The sequence below is a fragment of the Haliotis rubra genome, unplaced genomic scaffold (genome assembly GCF_003918875.1).
Source record: "Haliotis rubra isolate DU_JTF1 unplaced genomic scaffold, ASM391887v1 Scf57, whole genome shotgun sequence".
Lineage (NCBI taxonomy): Eukaryota > Metazoa > Mollusca > Gastropoda > Lepetellida > Haliotidae > Haliotis > Haliotis rubra.
The window spans coordinates 502,897-522,383 of record NW_025767268.1 but is presented as its reverse complement, the minus strand read 5'-3'; the positions used below and the strand labels follow the sequence as shown (position 1 = coordinate 522,383).

General features: G+C 43.5%; 1 protein-coding gene across 1 annotated transcript; it reads right to left on the bottom strand.

Annotated features, from left to right (window-relative positions):
- Positions 1-2,631: 2,631 nt before the first annotated feature.
- On the bottom strand, positions 2,632-19,280 carry LOC124254232 (glycine cleavage system H protein-like). The gene is given in 5 exon segments (XM_046688118.1): positions 2,632-3,590; positions 4,576-4,707; positions 12,739-12,802; positions 14,269-14,348; positions 19,149-19,280. Coding segments are annotated over 5 exon segments (498 nt in total). The 5' UTR covers positions 19,276-19,280; the 3' UTR covers positions 2,632-3,495.
- Positions 19,281-19,487: the final 207 nt, after the last annotated feature.

Here is a 19,487-nt window from a genome sequence, read left to right as displayed (position 1 = left end):
TTGAAACAAGTCGACGTAAACCCTTGGCAATAGTCAAATCTAATGGTTTCAATTTTCTTCATTGTTTCCACCTATCAATGCCGATATAAATACTAGTATACTAGTAACTATATTTTCTTACTTTGAAAATTTGCAACTCTTTGTTGCCAATATGTAACCAGCCCTAACATGGAGTTCTGTACTCCCTGCCTTTGTATACCTATCTGAAATGAATAAAAATAAAAATAAAAACCAAAAAATGCCGATATAAATAATATTTCAACCCAGATGGGTAACCCAACACATATACATCCACATTGAGAATGGAGGCACATAATACTGTTATTTCCATTGATTGCTTGAATAATTAATGCTATTTCAATGCTCCTGTGGAATGTATGTACATTCGAGTCACTTTTATGAAATAAAATAAAATTAAATTTAAATAGTTTTTTAATGTGAGGTTTACAAGTTTATAGTCATGTTACATTGGAAAGAAGATGACTGACTGACTGACTGAGTTTGGTTTTACGCCGCTTTTAGCAATATTCCAGCAATATCAGGGCGGGGGACACCAGAAATGGGCCTCACACATTGTACCCATGTGGGGATTCGAACCCGGGTCTTTGGCGTGACGAGCCAACGCTTTAACCACTAGGCTACCCCACCGCCCCAAAAGAAGATGACAAAACTGGATTTCATTTGTGTCTCGATGACATGTTTCGCACGCGTTTTTTACAAGAGAGTTTTCTTGAAAAGATGGAAGCACTTGTGGACGATTTCCATCTTCTTTGGAATCCCCCGAGAATTACACAAGCACTAAAAAGGACAGAAGCATTGTTTCTGATCATATGCACCTTCAATGTTGAACTAAGCAGACATTTCCATAAGTCAGTTTCATGGCTAGCCCATACATGAATATCCTCCCTTCAACCCTTCCAGGTGAAAGAGTGAAAAATGCATATCCGAAGTATGGACACAATCAAGAGTTACGGCTGACAAGTGACAGTGCCCACAATAGATCAACAAATCTCTAACAATCACCTTCCAGTGATTGGCTATTGAGTAATGGTGACCGATAATTGTAATCTCCAGAAGTTCAGAAAAAACTTCGGAAATATCTTCCATCATGTTTATTGTGTCAGCCATGTCCTGTGTTTGATCTGTACATAATATTACGAGCTGTCACTGTGCCTAACTGAGGTAGTTTGTAAGACATTATTTTCACCTATGATGGTATTATCTGAATCTATTTGTGTTTGAACTTACAATAAAACAAATTCCTGTACATACACTCATGTCACCTCGACTACTGGTATTCTATTCCATGTTACAGTTAAATGTGCAAAATTAAACTGTAACAAATTGTGAGAAATTTAAAATAGTGACATAAAACATTACAAGAATTAACGTCTCCTTTGTGCGAGTTCATCAGAGTATTTATGTTTGATTTAACACAAATACCAACTTAATCCCATGGAAACATTTACAATTAGGCTCAGATTCTGAGCAGAAACAGTGCTTTGTCATCTCCAATGGAATGGAAATTACAAAATTTCTCAAATATTTGCCAACTGACTTAACTTTTCTACCATATATACATAAGAAGCAAGCTGTTACAAGTGCTACTGGTTAACTGAGAACATAGAATCAGTGATATTTTAAACTAAATGTGGTTATTGGATTTCATAGCACAATCACATTACAAGATATGGACAAGACAATGCATTTGTTAGGAAGGAAACACTCTTGAATGTTTAGTGGTTTATATGCAGAGATGCCAACCCCAAAGTGTTGCAAATAGTAGTTTCAAGGATCAAAATTAGAAGTTTGACCATAAAATTAGTAGTAAACTAAATTCTTAAAATCATGATGGATTCTGAGAAAGATACATGTAATATGACACTAATCAAGAGTCAAGCTTTAATTTCACATACCTCCAACGGCAAATTTCCAAATTATCAGCATTACATTTCTTCTTGTCTCTTTTTGGAGAAAATGTATTTATTGATAAAAATATATGTTTTTGTCTGTATATATCCTTTTTTTAATGAATTTTCTTCAAATTTCGCAGTATTTCTAGTGCAATCGTATAGGCGTAGTTTGAGGCTAAAAGTCATAGCGACTACGATAAATTCGTAGAGGTTAGCATCTTTGTATATGCCATAGCAATCTACAATTCTCGAAACCATCAGTTACCATGGTAACATTGCCCAGTAGCATGAAACACAATACAATATTCAGTTTATTGTGACTGACATTATGGTATTAAAACTGTCCTGTCCAGTACATACACTATCCACACATTAATTTTTACTCAACAGAGGATGTTACATAGTATTGATTACACAATTTCCCTTGAAACAAAGATAGGAATGCACATATACTTGAATGAATTCAAATTCAATCCTGAGTAATCATCAATTAGTTTAGATGATACTGTACTAAGCAGTAATGTATTAGCAACAATTCCTCTGACCCAACACTTAATACAATGACATTCAAAAAACAACCTTGGGTAAATGATACCACACTGATCTCCGACAAAGCATCTGCTTATCGCTCTTGCAGACAGTTCCTAATACTGTCACCATCACTAACAGTCAATCATCTTGTGTGAGGAGATGACATCTAGGGACCATCCAGTTAATATTTTTGGGGAACAGCCTGGGATTTTAATAAAAAGACAAAATCCCTTTTTAGATACTGCTTTATGACGCCCAGTTTTTATTTCTGTGTTTTTCAATATTTTGTCAAAACAAGATGTGGACTTTCTAAAAGTCAACCCATCCTACCCCAGCCATATCAATGGTTGCTCCCTCCAGATGTCATTGTGCATACACACAAATGACCAACAGACTTTTGTCCCATGAGTGACAACTCCTGCTATATAATTTCCAGCACACATTAATTTTTCACATGATTTGATAAAAATAATGGCACACCAATCGCATTTCTTACTTTAATTCCCCCTAGAAAAATAAAATGTGTACAAAATTATTGGGTATGGACTTGAGTCATACTCTAGAAAAAAGTAACCAATTTAGTAAATGTGATCTTGGTTTAAGGTTTGAGCAGTCTTTCAGTTTGAAGAAAGGGTAATCAGCTTGATGTGGGAAAGAGTTTGAAGTGATGCAGATCACAAACATTTTTAAACCAGCAAGCACAGGCATGGTGCTAACAAACCAAGAAGCTTATGAGTGCACCAGGATTTGAACCCTCTATCATAACTCTCTGACACATGAAAGGGAAATAACTCTCTACAGTGAATTGCAGCATCTCTGACAACTGTACAATCTTTGCTAATAACTAATTAAGGATTTATGAGGAATCTGTTTAGGACTGTGACACATGATTCAGGGTACCTTGTTTTTTCACTTTAAAACCTATGGAGAAAAGGACACAAGTCCTTCAACTTGCTCTAACTGGGACCAACATGGTACATTTTGTGTGACAGCCAATACAATGTGAGAATGCTAGTGGCTCCCCTCCCAGTGAGATAATGTGTTTCTCCACTTAGTTGGAAGACTCGGTGAACTTCTTGTATGCTGTCTCATCCATCATGGCCTTCAGTTCACTGGGGTCTGACAGCTCCAGCTTGTACAACCAGCCTGACAACGGAAGGAAAATAGGGAGTCAGGTTTAACACTGTTTTGAGCAGCAGTTTGTTTAGATATAAGGTGAGGTGAGGTGAAAGTGGGTTTAACGTCGTACTTGAGAATATTTCGCTCATATGACGACGTGCATGCATGTGTTTGTGTATGTGCGCCTGCTTGTACTAGCCCAGACTTAAGCTGGTTTTATAGTGCTTGACCACTGAGATACCATGCCGCAGTGAAGCATGAGTACCCCACTCAGACACATTATACTGACTTTGAGCCGACCAGTCCTTGTTGTACCCATTAATGCCGAGCGCCAGGCAGGGACCAGCAAGTACCATATTTTAATGTCTTTTGGTATGACGCGGTCGGTTATTACTGCGACCTTCCGCTCTCCAGGCGGACGCTCTAACCACTACACCACGGAGGCGGTCTGTTTAGATATAAGCTTGAGGTAGAAGTAAATCTTGAACTGATGTTTGTTTGTTGTTTAACGGCACACTCAGAGATATTCCATACATATGGTGGCGGTCTTGACCAGACAATCCAGTGATTAACAGCATGAGCATTTTGGGAGTGAGTGAGTTTAGTTTTACGCCTCACTCAGCAATATTCCAGCTATATGGCGGAGGTCTGTAAATAATCGAGTCTGGACCAGACAATCCAGTGATCGACAGCATGAGCATCGATCTGCGCAATTGTGAACTGATGACATGTGTCAACCAAGCCAGTGAGCCTGACCACCCGGTCCCGTTATTCGCTTCTTAGGAGGATACGTTTGGGATACGGATGTGTCAACCAAGTCAGCCAGCCTGACCACCCATTCCCGTTAGTTGCCTCTTACGACAAACATGGGTTACTGAAGACCAATTCTAACTTGGGTCTCTTGAACTGATAAGGACTATGTCATACAATTAATCAAGTCATGGAGCCCAACGCTCCATTCACAGGTCTTTTTATGACCAGCATAGGTGCTATAGTGCAGTAGTAAACTCACCCTTATCATATGGAGAATCATTGATGAGGCGGGGCTTGTCTTCAACCAGATGATTGACAGCTGTCACTATGCCACTGACAGGACTAAACACCTCACTGGCTGCCTTAACACTCTCCAGACTGCCACACTCGTCTGAAACCAACCACCGTAACCTTAACAAATATTTGAACTAACCTGTAGAGGTTTCAGATTCTGTGAATATATTCCTCCTTGGGGTACTTATAAGCATTTAAATGTCCATTTAAAATCCCTACGACAGTTGTAACAATATTTGAATAAAATATTTACAAAACAAAAAACCACGTTTTGTCTTGTGAGACCACCCTTGAAGGGCCCTACGGCCCCCTACAGCCAAGAGCAGGTAACTCTAGACTATAACCTCGTACCTCACTTTCCATGCTGAACGAAATCAGACAGAATGTGGGGAGGTGGGCGGGCGTACCCCAAGGAGGAATATATTCAAAGAATCTGAAACCTCTACAGGTTAGTTCGATTCTTTTTTATATATTCCTCGTTGGGATACTTATAAGCATAAGACAGACTCCTAAAGACGGAGATATGGAGTGGCATTCTGTCTGCAAAAAACACACCCGACAAGAAGTGGAATTTCCCAAGCTAAAAATAGCAGAAAAAAGCTCACTTACCCGGTCACGTGTCCACCATAGCCAATCAGGCGGGGGCATGAGCCAGGGTCAGGGTCGAACACATTACGATTACAAAGGTAATGACGGATGAACGTACTCGGATGGCTCCAAATAGCCGCGGAGCAGATCTCCTCAATGGGCAGGGCTGCAGCGTAAGCTTTCGACGTAGTAACTGCCCTAACCGAATGAGCTTTCAAACCTGCAGGCGGGATACGACCTGTGTGAGTATAGCTCATATGTATGGCAGAGACAAGCCACCTAGATATGGTTTGCTTGGTCGCCGGAAGACCAGCCTTGACCCCGCCATAACAACAAAACAATTGGTTATCCTTACGGATACCCCTTGTCTGCTTGATATAAGCCTTAAGGGTCTTACGGACATCTAAGATGTGAGCACGTCGTAGAGAGGTACCGGGCAGGGGAGGCTGAGTGAAAGCCGGGAGCTCAATAGGCGCTGTCACATGAAAGGCACTATCCTTCTTAGGGCGGTAAGTATCAGGCAGCCGTATGCTAACTCTGTCTTGGTGGAAAACAGTGAGTGCGGGATCGGCCGACATTGCGTGAATATCGCCTACCCGCCTGCCTGAAGTTACCGCCACAAGAAAAGCCGTCTTCCACGTTAACAGCTGGAGGGAAAGAGCGACAGATTGTGAAATAGTGGACCGGACAGCCAATTAAGAACGATTGGCAAGTCCCACGGGGGACTAATCCCCCGGACAACCGGACGGATTCTGTCCACGCCTGCTAAAAAGCGCTGCACAAGAGGGTGCTGCCCCAAGAGTGCACCGTCAACAGGAATATGGAAAGCCGAAATAGCCGTAGAATAACCTCGAACAGTTGAAGCCGCTAGACCGGCATCCAACCGAGACTGGAGGAATTCCAACACAGAGACTAAATCTGCAGAAAAGGGATCAAGAATCCCCCCTGTTGACACACCAGCGCGCATAACAGGCCCATCTATCCTCATACTGAACATCTGTCGAATCCCTCCGCGAAGCCAGAATTGTGTCTGCAACTGGTGCAGGAATTCCGCTCGCTTGGAGGCGATCCCGGACAGCGGCCAAGCCACCCACTGAATCCTGGGATTCGGGTGGGGCGCTCCGTTCTGGGATAGGAGGTCCGGTCGAAAAGGTAATAGAACAGGAGGCTGAGCCAGAAACCTGATGATTACCGGAAACCAACTTTGAGCCGACCAAAGGGGTGCAAGAAGCACAAGTAGCCGAGCTGGTTGCGCGGTCAGCTGAGACAGGACCCTGGGAATCAGTGGTATCGGTGGGAACGCCCACAGTACCCTGCCCGTCCAATCTAGCTGAAAAGCGTCGTTGGCTAGCACCCTCGGATCCGGAATCCGAGAGCAAAACACAGGAATCTGGTTCGTCACCCCAGACGCAAACAGATCCACCTGGAACGACCCGAACAACTGGGAGATAATCCCGAATATCCCCCAGTCGAGCAGCCACTCGTGCGGGGCTAGTATACACCGTGAGAGAGCATCCGCACGCACGTTGTCTACCCCCGGGAGATAAACAGGCAAAACCCGAATGTTGAACTGATCGCACCTGAGTAGAAACTGCCACGCTTCCTGAAGGAGTACGGAGTGCCGCCTTGCTTGAGGATGTAAGTCATGGCCGTTTGATTGTCCATCTCTAGACGAATCACATGGCCCCGAACCAACTCCCGAAGCTCTCGAACACCCGGCGGACTGCTCTCAGTTCTAACACATTGATGTGCAGGCTGACTTCCCGCTCTGACCATAGGCCTGAGACTGAGTGTTCGCCCAGAGGGAAGGTGTCGGGGTGTCTAGGGGAATCCCCCTGGACAAATTCCCGACGTCCGTCCACCACCGCAAGTGAGGAATTAACCACTCGGGCGTCGCGAGAATAGTCTCGTAGCACTGCGAGTGGGACCACAGCTGCGCCAACGCTTGCTGAACGTGTCTCATCCTCAGACGCGCACGCCAAATCACATCCACTGTCGCCGCCATGTTGCCTAGCAACCGAAGCCATGTTCGAGCTGACGCATAGGGGGACTCGAGAAACTGTAACACAGTCCTCTGGACTTTGACGATACGGTCCGGAGCGAGGGAAACAATCCCCAGCTCCGTGTTGAATCGTGCCCCCCAAGAACACCAGATCCTGCGTCGGAACGAGGTCTGATTTCTTGAGGTTGATAATCCAGCCCAGTGACACCAGAATATCCATCACACACAGTGTGGAAGCTCTGCTTAACTGAGGACCTAAGGCCCTGAGAAGCCAATCATCCAGGTACGGGTAACAACACCTGCCCTGAGACCTGGCTAACTGAGCTGGGATTAGCATAAGTTTGGTGAACACCCTTGGCGCTGTAGAGATGCCGGGGGGGAGCACACGAAACTGGTAGCACGTCCCGTCGAAGGAGAACCTGAGGTACTTCTTGAACTCGGGGTGCATTGGAACATGGAGGTATGCGTCTTTGAGATCGATTGACGTAAGCCAATCCCCTGTCTCGACGGATGAGATCACTGACCTGAGTGTCTCCATCCTGAAAGACGGCACCTCTAGTAACTTGTTCAGCCCTCTGAGATTCAGAATGGGTCTGAACCCTCCGTCCTTGGTCACTAGGAAGTAAGTGGAATAAAACCCCTCTCCTTGCTGACCCACAGGAACCACCTCGATGGCTGCCTTGTCCAGTAAGGACTGAACTTCGGCACGGAGTACGTCCGCCTTCATCCGGGGAGCCGGCACTGGAGTGTGCCGAACCCCGGAGAATGACGTTGGATCTCGCCTCCACTGTGGCAAATGGCCATCCCTGAGTGTGGACAGGACCCAGGGATTTGAAGTGGCTGCCTCCCACTCCCGAAGGAATAGTGACAACCAGCCGCCGACAGGGATGTTTGGCAGAAGGCAATGCAACCCCACAGGCGGCAAGTCTCCGCTTGCGTGTGTGGGGGCAAAAGGGATCCGGGAGAAGACTCAACGGGAAGCCGGGGCTGGCTTCCCCCTGCCCCGAAAAGGCTGCTGTGACTGAGCAGGCCTGCCCTTGCCTCTAGCTCTCTTACTCCGCTTGGCTTGCAAAGGGGCAGTCCACTTTGCAGGCTCCTTCGCCGGGGCAGAAGGATATGCGGCAGTAAGAGGGGATGGCCGTTGGCGATGAATGGAGGGCTGTTCCAACAAAGGCTTAGAGTCTTTGAAGGTAGACACCGCCTCCGCAGCCTCCCGCACAACCTGCAGTGCCCCAGGCAACAGGGAGGACCCCATTGTAAACGGCAGAGACAGGAGCACCTGTTGCGTGGCTGGAGAATAGCGCGCCACTGACAACCAAAGCCGACGCATGCCCATAACGGCACCCATCATCTGGCTGGCACAGCACCTAATACTGTCCCGAGCCAGATGAGAGTGAAGGCCCGTGAGCTGATGCGCGAGCACGGGAGCCAACAAGTCGGCACCACAAGTGCTCTGATCCACCATCTGACCCTGTAACGCCGACAGGTAAGCTGAGTGAACGGCCACTTTTAACTGCTGGGCTGCACATCGGTAACACTCCTCAAAGGACCGGTAAGCAGCCTTCAGCGTAGGCGCATTGGTGGGAAAAGGGGGGAGCCGCCTGCCCTGCCTGGCTAAGGCCAGGGAAGACGTGGACGACCCCCCGAGGATAACAGAGGCAAAAACACATTCGTCCACCACTGGCGGCTCGAAAAGCGCATCCTCTCCCAACTGGTACCTTTTGCCAACGTCAGGTAAATCAAACCTAGTACGGGCACCCGTAAGGAGAGGATTAACAACCTCACTCACCAGTGATGGCAAAATGCGTAAGCGGACCTCGGCGACCTGGCTGGCCGCGAAAGCCTCCCCCGGGAGCCGAAACTCCGCGGGATCGGCCATGGAAACAGCATGGGAACAGCCACCTGGGGCAGTACTTCAGCGATCCTATCGCGAACCTGCCGCAGGGACGACCGAAAAAGGAGTACGGAACCCCAACCTCCGACTCCTCTCTCCCTTCATCCTCCTCCATATCAACCTCGGCACAATCCTCGGCTGCCGTACTCTCATAATCAAGAGAGACCACCGAGGGTACGACAGAGGCCGAACACGAAGGACTTAAAAGGTCAAGAGGAGCCAGAAGTGTCAAGTCGCCCTGCCGGGTGGAACCCAGACCAGGGCGCCGAGGTGCCCAAGAGGAACCTGCCGAGACAGGTTTCCCGGGCAACCCAGACTGACCACTAAACGCCGAGGTGTCCCCGAAGCTTGGGCGGCGCCGAGGCGACCGTCAGTCAGGGCACCAGGCGAAGACAGGGCAAACCCTGCATCGCCAGCGCCAGGCGCCCGTGATGAACCTGAGCCCGAAGCTAGGTCGCCACAAGGCGCCGAAGGCACACTATCACCATAGCCGAAGCCAGGATCAAGCTGCCCGGGGGGAGGCGCGTTCCCCGAGCCCGGGCCGCAGCCAACCCCCCCAGATGCGTCTGATCCACCCCCGACGACAGGCGTGTTGAGCTCCTTGCGGAACCCAGACAGCGCCGTGTCAATCAGTGATTTCACAGACAACATCTGTTCCTGAAAAAAATGAGTTAAGGCATCAAATGGAACAGTGGGTGCCGAATCAACAGGAGGTGCGGTGGATACAGGTACAGGGGTAGATACAGGAGGAGATTTTACAGGCTTAGCAGAGGAAGCCTCCTTGGTAACCTTCGCCCGTTTGTGAGCCGATTCCGTATGGGAGGCGGCTCCCGGAGACCCCCTTTTTTTATGAGATCGCTTGGGACGGGGATCCTGAGCCCAGATATCACCCCCCGACCGAAGCAAATTGCTGTAAAACAGCTTATCCACCCTCCTGGCCTTAATAGTTTGAGGGGTAAAAAGAGCACACGCCGAACAACCCGTCTCTCATGATCGGCCTCCATCAGGCATCGTAAGCACACCTTGTGAGTGTCCTTCATGGGTATAGCAGCGAGGCATGAAGTACAGGATTTTAACTGCAACAAGTTGATAAAAACCGTGCAGTAACCTACCCATACACACATAGATATATGAAAAAACATGCATGGGCGACCACACTAATGCGATAATAACAAGTAAGACACACTGCAACATAACTAACAATTACGACTGAAAGCGTAAATATAGAGAATGCTATCAGCGGAAACAACGCCCCACATGTAATAACATACAATTAAAAACACTATAACCACACTAAACATTGCAAACCACAAGGGAAGCCAATGAACAATGAGGATAGCGAAGGAACCTGGCCGCCATCTTGACACGCACCTGGCGAGCCGACAGGGACCAAGTTACAACAAAAAAAGATGAATGAAAATATTCAGAACAAATCTCCAAATCGCCCATGCAGGGAAAAAAGAGAACCATACATACAGTAGCTGTGTCTGAAACACTCATATTCGCAGAGGAAATTAACTTCGTCGAAGTGGACCCACGTCTAGTCGGGGAAACGACAGCATGGAAAGTGAGGTACGAGGTTATAGTCTAGAGTTACCTGCTCTTGGCTGTAGGGGGCCGTAGGGCCCTGTAAGGGTGGTCTCACAAGACAAAACGTAGTTTTTTGTTTTGTAAATATTTTATTCAAATATTGTTACAACTGTCGTAGGGATTTTAAATGGACATTTAAATGCTTATAAGTACCCCAAGGAGGAATATATAAAAAAGAATCAAACAATGTTCAGAGCTCAAAATTCCTCGTACTTAAAAGCCAGTAAGATTGTTAAAAACTCAACAGCAAGGATAAAACAAGTTCCTGAAATGCATTAAAGAATAAACTATAAATCATTTCTGTTTCTATGAAAAATAAATTTTAATGATTTTCCTGTTACAAATTGTAAGTGTGTGATAAATGTACTTTCACACAAGTCAACTCAAAAAACTGCCTTGATAAACATCCTTGTAACCATGGAAAATACCCTACATTTTCACAAGGCTTGGAACTATTGGATAGTATTCTTGTTCAACCATTTGGGGATTTCAGGTGGATATATAAAAAAAATATTAAATACTCTAGAACTATTAATTTGAAGGATTGGTTGGTTGGATAGTTGGTTGGTTGGTTATTTAATGCAGAGCTCAGTAATAACTAATATGAAGGAAAATAGAGACTGAAATATGCTGATATTGAATAGGAAAATTTATGGAATTTATGCAAAATCTGCCCCTACAACACACCACTAGTCTGGCCATATATCAGCTGATGACCTGCCAGCACTAAGTGACTCATTGATACAAGCATGATAAGGCACACACATAGTACCCTGTACCATGCCTTATCAAGCCTATCACTATAGAGCCTCACTCAACTTTAACAACATAATCAATACAATATTACCATCCACTACAAGAAGGCTGGTCCAAAGCATTCTTTATGTTTCAATTAAAAATATATTGTTTAAAGAAAATCTTGTTTGTTTATCAGACATTGATGCATTATTATTTTTAATAATGCAACACATTATGAGATTCACATGTCACATCATTTTTGCTGACTCATTCCATGACAATGTACAACAGGTTTCTGTGGAATATCTAGACTTGCAAACTAATCGTCATTGGCAACCAAATTCGAAAACTGGTTATTCTGGTCAAATTGTGTGTCCTTACTTTCTTAAATTCAGAGACCTTTTAACATTGTGAGTATTACCATTACAGTTGATGCAATAATAATGTAAAACTACAAGCATTATAGCATCTACATAGCCATTACATAGCCATAGTCATATACAAGTGTATACATTCTAGCCCACGCCATTGTGCCATTCACACACTGACATTTAACGTGGTGCACTGTACAGGTATGGTATGGGGGGGCGGTGGGGTAGCCTAATGGTTAAAGCGTTGGCTCGTCACGCCGACGACCCGGGTTCAAATCCCCACATGGGCACAATGTGTGAAGCCCATTTCTGGTGTCCCCAGCCGTGATATTGCTGGAATATTGCTTAAAGCGGCGTAAAACCAAACTCAGTCAGTCAGTATGGCATGGCACATCCATAAATGGAAATCTAAAACACATTACGAGTTTGTTTTCGCTTGGCAACTCAACCAAGACTTATGTAGGTATTTGAAAAACAACAATACACCTATTCTCGCAGATACAGGTTTTGAGTACTCTGAACTTGAGTACTTATCAATTTCAACCCATTTTGAATGACAGTGCAAAAGCTGCAAAGAGGTGGATAAAGAAGCAAGGGGCTTATTGAGTGAGTGAGTGAGTGAGTGAGTGAGTGAGTGAGTGAGTGAGGATGTGTATGCATGGGTGGTAGGATGTATGGATTGATTTGGATGGATATACAAGGGTGGAAGGGATTATGAGTTGGTTGGTTGGTTTGAGGTGTGAAGAGTGAGCGAGTTTAGTGTTACGGTTTTACGCCACTTTTAGCAATAAGCCAGAAAATATCATGGCAGGGGACACCAGAAATATGCTTCACATAAGGTACCCATGTGGAGAATCAAACCCAGGTCTTCAGCGACGAGTGAACACTTTAACCACTACGCTACCCCACTGCCCTGAGATGTGAAGAGTTACTGAACACCCTTACCGTCCTTGGTTAACTCTTGACTGATCTCAGGTAACTGCACTTACACCACCTCCCCCAACAAATCCTGCAAACATACAACATTCAGTCAGCAAAATCTCTCTCTTTCTGGACACCAGATCAGATGTTTGTCATAACAGTGGTCTCTGTGTACTGAAAACAAAACATAGCGTTATGCATTAAATGTTGCCACACTCAGCAATATTTAATCTCTTTGATGACAGTCTGTATATAATCTGTCTGGGCTAGACAATCCAGTGATTGATGTCATGAGCACTAATCAACTTAATTCTGTTCCAGTGACAATTAACCAACCAAGTCCAAGACTTTGACCACCTATGACCACCCTGACAAGCAAAGGTAGCTGATGACTGGTATTCTTTGAAGCTGCACTGACAATTAGATAGTCTGCAAATGATAAAACCCAAGCAGGCTATGGGAAGTTTTTCCTTGTGGTATTGTATATTTAGACTGTGTCAACAATGTTGCAGTGCCCGAGAGATTAATCTACAGAGAGGATTATCATTCTGTTTTTGCTGCCAAAAGACAGAAAATATTCAAATCTTAGATCTGGAAAAATAGTAATGATCATTGTTGTAGAGATGGCATAACTTGAGTTTAGATGAAGGGGGATCATCTTCAACATGTAACCATTAAATGGTCAACCATAAAGAGACAGAGACACATTCCTGGCAATAGCTGTACTGTGCTTCTAGTCTACCAGTTGTGCTACCTGCTTGCCTGTTTCCACAAATAACTGTCTTATTAATGTGATTAATGAAACTATGGGACAACGTCAGTGAAATACCCTAGCCCACATTTGGGTGAAAAAGAATTAAAATTGTGACAACAGCATCCAAATGTGTGTCAACACCATATTGTAAACAAATTGTGTCAATGTCAGTTTCACATGTGTTACATATGATATAAAAATATATATTATATATGTATATTATAGCAATTATTCATGTGAATTGTACTTTTATCACATTAGTGTAATTCATTCCAATCTATCAACTGTAACTTGATATGTCATCCGTAGTGTCATCTGCACTTTTATTTGATAAGTCTGGCTGCAGTTATCCTGGCATCTGGACAACCACACATGCTCTGAAAGTGCATTTTGTCACTTTGATGATGTCACGTCAAACAGCTAAACCATAATCAGTAAAGAATAGAGTTGCCCATTGTGGTTATATCATGGCATGTCTCACCTGAGCATAGTCTGAGATTTCCAAATGTCTCATCTTAGCATAGTCTGAGATTCCTACTGTCTCACCTGAGCATAGTCTGAGATTCCTACTGTCTCACCTGAGCACAGTCTGAGATTCCTACTGTCTCACCTGAGCATAATCTGAGATTCCTACAGTCTCACCTGAGCATAGTCTGAGATTCCTACTGTCTCACCTGAGCATAATCTGAGATTCCTACAGTCTCATCTGAGCATAGTCTGAGATTCCTACTGTCTCACATGAGCAGTCTGAGATTCCCACTGTCTCACCTGAGCATAGTCTGAGATTCCTACAGTCTCACCTGAGCATAGTCTGAGATTCCTACTGTGCCTATGTTCTTCTCCACTGCAACCCACTCATGTTTGTCTGTGTAATATCGATCTGAAGACAAAGAATTATACATTCTCAGTGACTCTAATCAGGGTGAATAACCAACACAACCACTCTAAGCCTTCTCATAAAAACATTTGCATGAATGTTGTTTTATGCTACAGCAAGCAATTTCTTCCTTTCAACATGACAGCCTACAATTATCAAAATCTTCCAGAAACCTATGATTCCATCATGGCTACCAATATATCACACCTAGTGAGTGAGTTTAGTTTTACACCGCACTCAGCAATATTCCATCTATATGGCAGCAGTCTGTAAATAATCGAGTCTGGACCAGACAATCCAGTGATCAACAGCATGGGTATCGATCTACGTAATTGGGATACGATGACATGTATCAACCAAGCCAGGGAGCCTGACCATCCGATCCTGTTAGTCGCCTCTTACGACAAGCATGGGTCCTTGAAGATCAATTCTAACTGGATCTTCATGGGTCTATCACACCTAGAAACCATTTGTTTTCAAAGGAAGCTTTCGATGATATTTACCGGTACTATCAGATCATGTGAAGCCAGTGATGAAGCTATTTAACTGGACAAATGCATGGAAACAAAACATGTTTGAGATCCACAAGGTGGATGTACTTGTATCCTTGTCAGTTACAGTCAGACCTCGTTTATGCGAACTTCAGATACCTCGGTTTCCGAACATTCTTCACAAAAAGCCAAATTTTCTAGTTAAATTTACCTCGTATATCCGAATGTTCGGTTTCTATATCCGAACGGTCAATTTTGGTAACCAAACAGCAAAAAATGTACAAATTTGCCTCGTATATCCGAACACCAAGGCTGTCGTAGGCAAGATGTCTGATGTTTACGGCTCCTCAACAGTGCTCACTGCATTGACCTTTGATCAATCCTATATCAAAACCCAAGGTCTGTTGTCGGCGAGGTATCAAAACACGATGTCTACCGCTTGTCAAAACATTGTGCTGGCTGCTAGTTAATTCATTGTTTATTGAATATTTATCACAGGGCGTGTAGGTTAATTAGAGAAGAAACAATTAAAGTTTGACATTGAGTGGACACTGATTCGAATCGTTGATTGAGGCTGGCTCATGCGTTTCAAAGATCGTCATAGTATCAACAAAAATGAATTTCCAAGGTGAAGCAGTGGTGCCGACAAATAATCACTGTAGCATTGTGTGCTTATTCAACTGGAACTGTAAAAATCAAACCTTTTGTTATTGGCAAATCCCATAGGCCTAGATGTTTTGATAGCAATTTCAATCCTGAGATATATGCTAGATATCGAAACAACACAAAGGCGTGGATGACAGCAGAGCTGTTTCGTGATTGGCTGCTGTCTTTTGATTGACAGATGAGGTCACGTGGAAGGCGGGTCATTTTGCTTGTGACAATGCGGCTTGTCACAACTGTAAAAAGTCTGAAACTGACCAGCGTGACTGTCCATTTCCTGCCACCCAACACAACCGCACACATTCAGCCAATGGATGCAGGGATCATACGGACATTTTAAGTTGTTTTGTTTTCACATGTAGCCGACCGCCTAGGTCCTGATTCAGATATCCGAATGATTCGTTTGTCTGAACAATTCAATAAAAAACCGAAGTTTTCGGATAAACGAGGTCTGACTGTATATTCATACAGCTAATCTCTTTTGGAAACATGCACAATTGTCAAGATTTGAAAAATTATCTGATCTTGTATTAGAATACCAAACATAAAAACACATACTGATATTTGCAGTGGTTACATAACCTTGCTTGAATACAATTTTGCACTAAAACATTTTTAATTCTCTTTCAATTACTGTGCATCAAAAATGTCAAACGAAACAACAATAATCTAGCTCCATATTCCCCTATTTACAGGCTGTCAAGCAGGTTCAACTACTACATGGCCTAGTTCATTTTGACATTTCCAAGGTTTATCTACAAATTACTACCCACTGTAGTTAATGCAAATCTACAACCTCCTCATAAAGTTATATCTTGACAAAAGGACAGCTCTGAAAAGTTGTACCAAGCTCTAGAGAAGCTACTTGTGTAAAATATAAAAATAAATCACCATTACCTACAGTCTGTTTGACTAGAAAGTGTCCCCATGAATTGCTAAATATATCAGTTTAGAAAGGTAGTTAATAAATATTACGAGGCCATATGTGCAGAGTCATAAGAACAGGCGTTATGTGGATCCTAGAGGGAACTTTGCTGACAAATCGAGCTGCAGAGTTTTGTACTTTCTGGAATTTTGATAGAAGTTTTTCGGAAAGCCCACAGAAGATGCTATTACAGTAGTCAATCTTTGGAAGAACCAGAGATTGCACTACAGCATGAGACTCTGAGAGTGTGGGTTCGAATCCCGAATGGGACTCAACCCAACAAAAGTACTAGAATCTGTACTTTACTGAGAAAGTGTAATCCCAAATATAAAATGTGTTATATTTGACCACTTTCTAAATGGCATTGTGTATATACACATTCAATCAGCCAAAAGAATACTAATCCTAGAAAGGGTAAATCGTATCAATGGGTACCATAAGCCAAACTTTGCATGAGCAGTAGGGTGTGTTCTGTATGTATATGTATTTAAAAATGATTTTTTGAAAAAACAAACAACATCTCCATATTCAAAATCAAAGCATGGTAGGATCATCTGATTCTACATAATCTCCCTGCTTCAATGACCTTCCATAACGAACATAGTCTGTCTCACAGTCCCTGAATCACAATATTTTCCCGAATGCCTAACCCTCCCTGCAATGCTAATGCCCTGAACATGCTAAATAAAGCAAGTCTCTACTTTCCCAGGTTCTCCCAACTGACTGGGGCTCCTTTTCAATTTAAATGGGTTTATTTGTTACTATCAAAATTATATATATTCAGGGACTAAGTGTTAGCCTATAACAAACAGTGAATGGTCAGGAATGAAATTAGTGAGAATTCAGGGTATTTGATGATTGATTGGGTACTTCTTATCACAGGTGCAGGATGGGTAACTGTAAGGATAATGTGGATGTCATGAGTGAGTGAGTGAGTTTGATTTTATGCCGCTTTTAGCAATATTCCAGCAATATCACGGCAGGGGACACCAGAAATGGGCTTCACACATTTTACCAATGTGGGGAATCGAACCCGGGCCTTCGGCGGGATGAGCAAACGCTTTACCCACGAGGCTACCCCACAGCCCCGCATGGTCATTATGATAGTAAGGAGCATATAGAGGTATTAGCGAGTGAGTGAGTGAGTTTAGTTTTACGTCTCGCTCGGCAATATTCCAGCTATGTGGCGGCGGTCTGTAAATAATCGAGTCTGGACCAGACAATCCAGTGATCAACAGCATGAGCATTGATCACGCAATTGGGAACCGATGACATGTGTTAACCAAGCCAGTGAGCCTGACCACCCGATCCTGATAGTCGCCTCTTACGACAAGCATGGGTTTACTGAAGGTTCATTCTAACCCGAACCTTCACGGGTAGAGGTATTAGCATGGGTTCTGATGACGCCAGGGGAAGTTGGCTTCTGAATCATTACTGATGGAATGCAGTGAGTGAAAGTATCTTGGGTGGAAATTTCATGAGTTTCCTGTCGCCAGTCACAAAATTACTTCATCCTGTTCACTCAACAGTTTTTATTAGAAGATTGAACTGAAAATGTGTAAACAATAAAAAAGACAAATACCCTGACAGGTGTATTTCTTCACATGTTTTGGGTCTTATGCTCCCATGCTTGGAAATGCATTAGGCCTAATGGTGATACAACCCAATTAGACCCCTGCACAGCTCAAAGCCTCTTATCCATACTTGTTCCAAATCTAATTGATATTGTAATATAAGTCCCATGGAAAACAAATGGTAAATAAATAGTGCTTGGACTGGTGATGTTTAGATGTGCACAAGGTTGATGAATACCTAATAAACTGCATTCCTGTGCATATAATAATGAACACTGAGGAATCAAAAATATACAATATGCCAAAAGTTCTAATTATCATCTATTTCTCCTCATGATATATGTTGAAACCGAACATGAAACATTATTGATAACAAAAATTTGACTTCCCTAAACTGGTGATTTCTATAAATGTTCTGCTTTACTACTACACTCTTCACATGGCCGGCCTTATTCAAAGGCAAATATATGGTCTGTGCTGAGAGGGATATATCACTGGAGAGGGACCTCATTAACAATGGATGACTTACAAAATATCACCAGGGTATTGTGAGGTGTTTGAAAAGCACGTGGAACTGTATTCTTAAGGTACAAATAAGGCCCTAATAAAATGTGGGTCTATTCACAGCTGCATTCTAAACTGCACATTTTCAGTGTTTCTTAGTCCAGCATATCACTTGACGACTTAGCACTGATATATAACCAACACGAGTTTATTTATATGAACTAAGTGTTTCTGTGATGTGTTACTGGGTTAATAGGTCAAAACACCCTGTCCTGCTTGGCAGCTTCAAAGTCATGGTTCACATTTGAAAAACGCATATCGTATGACATTAGCAGAATAGTTTTGACAGATGCGTCCCAGCATTGCGTTATAGCGAGGTCAAAATCAAAGCTCGACATTTTCTAAATATTTCATTGAGCCAGCTGCAAAAATGTTTCATCTCGACTACCATATGGTCAGATATAACAAGGCAACTGCTAGCGTATGCTTTGTATCTATCAAAGTGTTTTCTCCAAATAAGGAACAGTACTTTCGCAGACGAGAGATACAAAGTGCCTTATTTGGAAGGGAACCTGGTAGCGCTTGCTTGGATCAAACATTTACCGACGAATTACCAGATCAGTACAATGACAGTGAAGAAAATTACCAGCCAGCAACTTCACCGATGCAGAAAAACACCTGACGTGACTGTTGATTGGAGATACCCCTCTAAAGGCAACCAAAACTCCCCTGGAACCCAGCGAGCTCAGTCTCTTCAACACACAGGCGGCCATTTTGATATCTTTATAGCACGTGACACGAGGAGCATGAAATTCAGTGAAGGGGGCCCTCTTTGGGTTCTTCCAACGGTTTATACTCAAGCAATGTGGTACTTCTAAAAAGTGAAAGCTCATTATAAATATAATTTCCCTTCCTACAATTATGCTATTTATGAACGTTTATGGTGGCACACGTCTAGCGTATAACATAACTGCACCAAAACCTA